Source organism: Conger conger, chromosome 3, assembly GCF_963514075.1.
Source record: "Conger conger chromosome 3, fConCon1.1, whole genome shotgun sequence".
Classification (NCBI taxonomy): domain Eukaryota; kingdom Metazoa; phylum Chordata; class Actinopteri; order Anguilliformes; family Congridae; genus Conger; species Conger conger.
In genome coordinates, this window is record NC_083762.1 from 7264939 (window position 1) to 7267493 (window position 2555).

Consider the following 2555-nt stretch of genomic DNA (forward strand, 5'->3'; position numbering starts at 1 on the left):
GGTCTGTTGTGATGTTCTTGGGAAACGCGAGACGCAGAAATAGCACCCGGCTGGTAATTTCATCTGGGAATAGATTAATTTTGTTGTGCTATCCGTCACGGGATGAGAAGCCTGTGAGAGAGAGGGAATTGTCCGGCTGGCTCTGAGGATGAACGGACCCGTTTGAGATGTCACTTCCGTGTTATCGTGGGATTCATCTCTCTGTGCTTTCGTCCCGGGATATTTATTTCATTTATTCGCAGACTGAAGACGCACCTCTTCAAGCTGCACCTCTCCCCGTCCCTCCCTACCTCCCTGTAAACCTTAACTGTTGCCTTTACCTGTGTTATTTACTTGTGTCATTAGGATGATGCCTTTGCTTGTTTTGTTTGGCTAGGTAAGCAGTTTATTCGTACATTCGCGTGTTCCGGTAGTACTGTAATGTAGTTCACTGGTCCCTGCCTCCTTACCAAAGCTTTTTGTGCTCTACGTGAGGAGGTTTAAGCATCTGTGGCTCCCTTCAGCACTACAATGCCACAGCCCTATATCACCATGTCTCATTGAGCGTCACAGTGGACCAATGGTTAGCAGTGTTGCTTCACGGGGTGGCTGGTCCGGGTTTGAATCCGACCGGGATGCTCTCTGCGTGGAGTTTGCGCGTACTCCCTGTGTTCACCTGGGTTTCCTCCAGGTGCTCCGGTTTCCTTCCGAAGTCCAAAACCTGTCGCCCAGGGACTACGGGCCGAAATGAGCCTGTGCTCTGGTGCGTTTGGAGAAATGTTGTTCATGTGCATTTTGGGGCGACATGGCTCAGGCCATAAGAGCAGTCGTCTGGCAGTCGGAGGGTTGCCGGTTCGATCCCCCGCCCGGGCTGTGTCGAAGTGTCCCTGAGCAAGACACCTAACCCCCAAATGCTCCCGACGAGCTGGTCGGTGCCTTGCATGACCGCCAATCGCCGTTGGTGTGTGAGTGTGTGTGTGTGTGTGTGTATGAATGGGTGAATGGGTGAATGAGAAGCATCAATTGTACAGCGCTTTGGATAAAGGCGCTATATAACTGCCAACCATTTTCCTTGTCAAATAAATGAGTAAATGCGTTCGCCTCTCATGAGGTCATTAGGAAAATGCTGGCTGGCAGAAAGATCTGGGTTTGTGGATCTCACCCGTCCTTTTGTCCTGCTTTCAGGTACCATCGGGTTCTTCGCCTGCTTCTGGTTCGTCAGTAAAATCTACAGCGTTGTGAAGGTGGACTGAGGCGGGGGCTGGACTCTCCCTCTCCACAAGAAGCCTTCGCACCGCGCCTGTGAGACACGTACAGAGACAGAGGGGCCCATTCTATCTTTCCCGTTTGTTTGGGGGGGGAAAGTCGCGTTATATAAACATATTTTTTTAAATTTCACTCTTAGGTTACTGTTAGAATTGTCATTGCGGTTATCGATATGACCTGCACTGAAATAGAGGAGACGGGGACCTTGTGTGATAAGTCCAAAGATATCATCACTGCTTTTATTTTATTATTATTATTGTTCTTTTTAAGAAGTACCTTAAGTTGTGACACTTATTTTGCCTGTTTTGTTTTGTTTTTTTTCTACACCTTGGCCATGGCATGTCCCTGTACTGCTAATTATGCCCATTCTGAGAAACAGCTGGCAAACAGACATGGTTGTTAGCATGTCATAAATGGCTCAAATGATTTTGAGGATGATGATCTATGCTAAAAATGTATTGTTTATTCATTTCGACATTTAAGTTTGATTTGAGAGAACAAATGTGAATGTGCAAATGGAATTTTAAAAACATTTTTGTACGCTGTTCATTTTCCATTTTACTTGATGTTGATATGGTTTTCCTTTCTGTTTTTACAAGTAAGTCATAAAGAACGAAGTCATTGTTTTTAATGGTAAATTGGAAAGTATTTTTTCTGCGTATTTCTCTGTCCTCTTTCTAAGATGAAATCCACAATTCACAGAGAATATTAGCTTTTCTTGAATAGTTGTGATAAGGCTTTTATTTTTGTTTAATTTTGGAGTTTTTTCCATTTGTTTGGGGAGTGGGCAGAGGGCCAAGGATGCTGTACATACGTAAGGTTCTGTATGTTCTTTTTTTTGTTTGTTTTTTTTTTGTATTCAATGTCCTAAACTATGCCATTGCCCAGATTCAAATCTGTGGGCGCTTCTCTTAGCATTTATACTTTGCGTTAATATATGCATAACATAAATAAAACTGCACTGCACAGAGTTGTGAACCTCTTCCTCTCCTTTCCATTCCGTTGTTCTTTTTCTAATCAGACGCGCCATTTACATAAAAATGAGCCGTCTTCCTCGGTGACTTCATTAGCCCATAGCGTACTGTACTGTACTCTATACTGTATACTGCGTTGCTGACCTTCAGGCGGTAAGAGCAGTCGTCTGGCGGTCGGAGGGCTGCCGGCTCGATCCCACCCTGAGTGTGTCGAAGTGTCCCTGAGCTGGTCCCTGCGCTAACCCCCAAATGCTCACGACGAGCTGATTGGTGCCTTGCCTTGCATGGCAGCCAATCGCCGTTGGTGTATGAATGGGTGAATGAGAAGCATCAATT

At 45.3% G+C, this 2555-nt stretch overlaps 1 protein-coding gene across 2 annotated transcripts in view; it reads left to right on the forward strand.

The window, feature by feature from the left end:
- LOC133124615 (transmembrane 9 superfamily member 2-like) overlaps positions 1-2215 on the forward strand; it is a 22623-nt gene extending 20408 nt beyond the window's left edge. For both annotated transcript variants that reach the window (XM_061235967.1, XM_061235968.1), the window contains one exon: positions 1165-2215. In XM_061235967.1, the coding sequence (XP_061091951.1) occupies positions 1165-1232 (68 nt within the window). In that variant the 3' untranslated portion in view covers positions 1233-2215. The remainder of the gene's footprint in view (positions 1-1164) is intronic.
- The last annotated feature ends 340 nt before the right edge of the window (positions 2216-2555 follow it).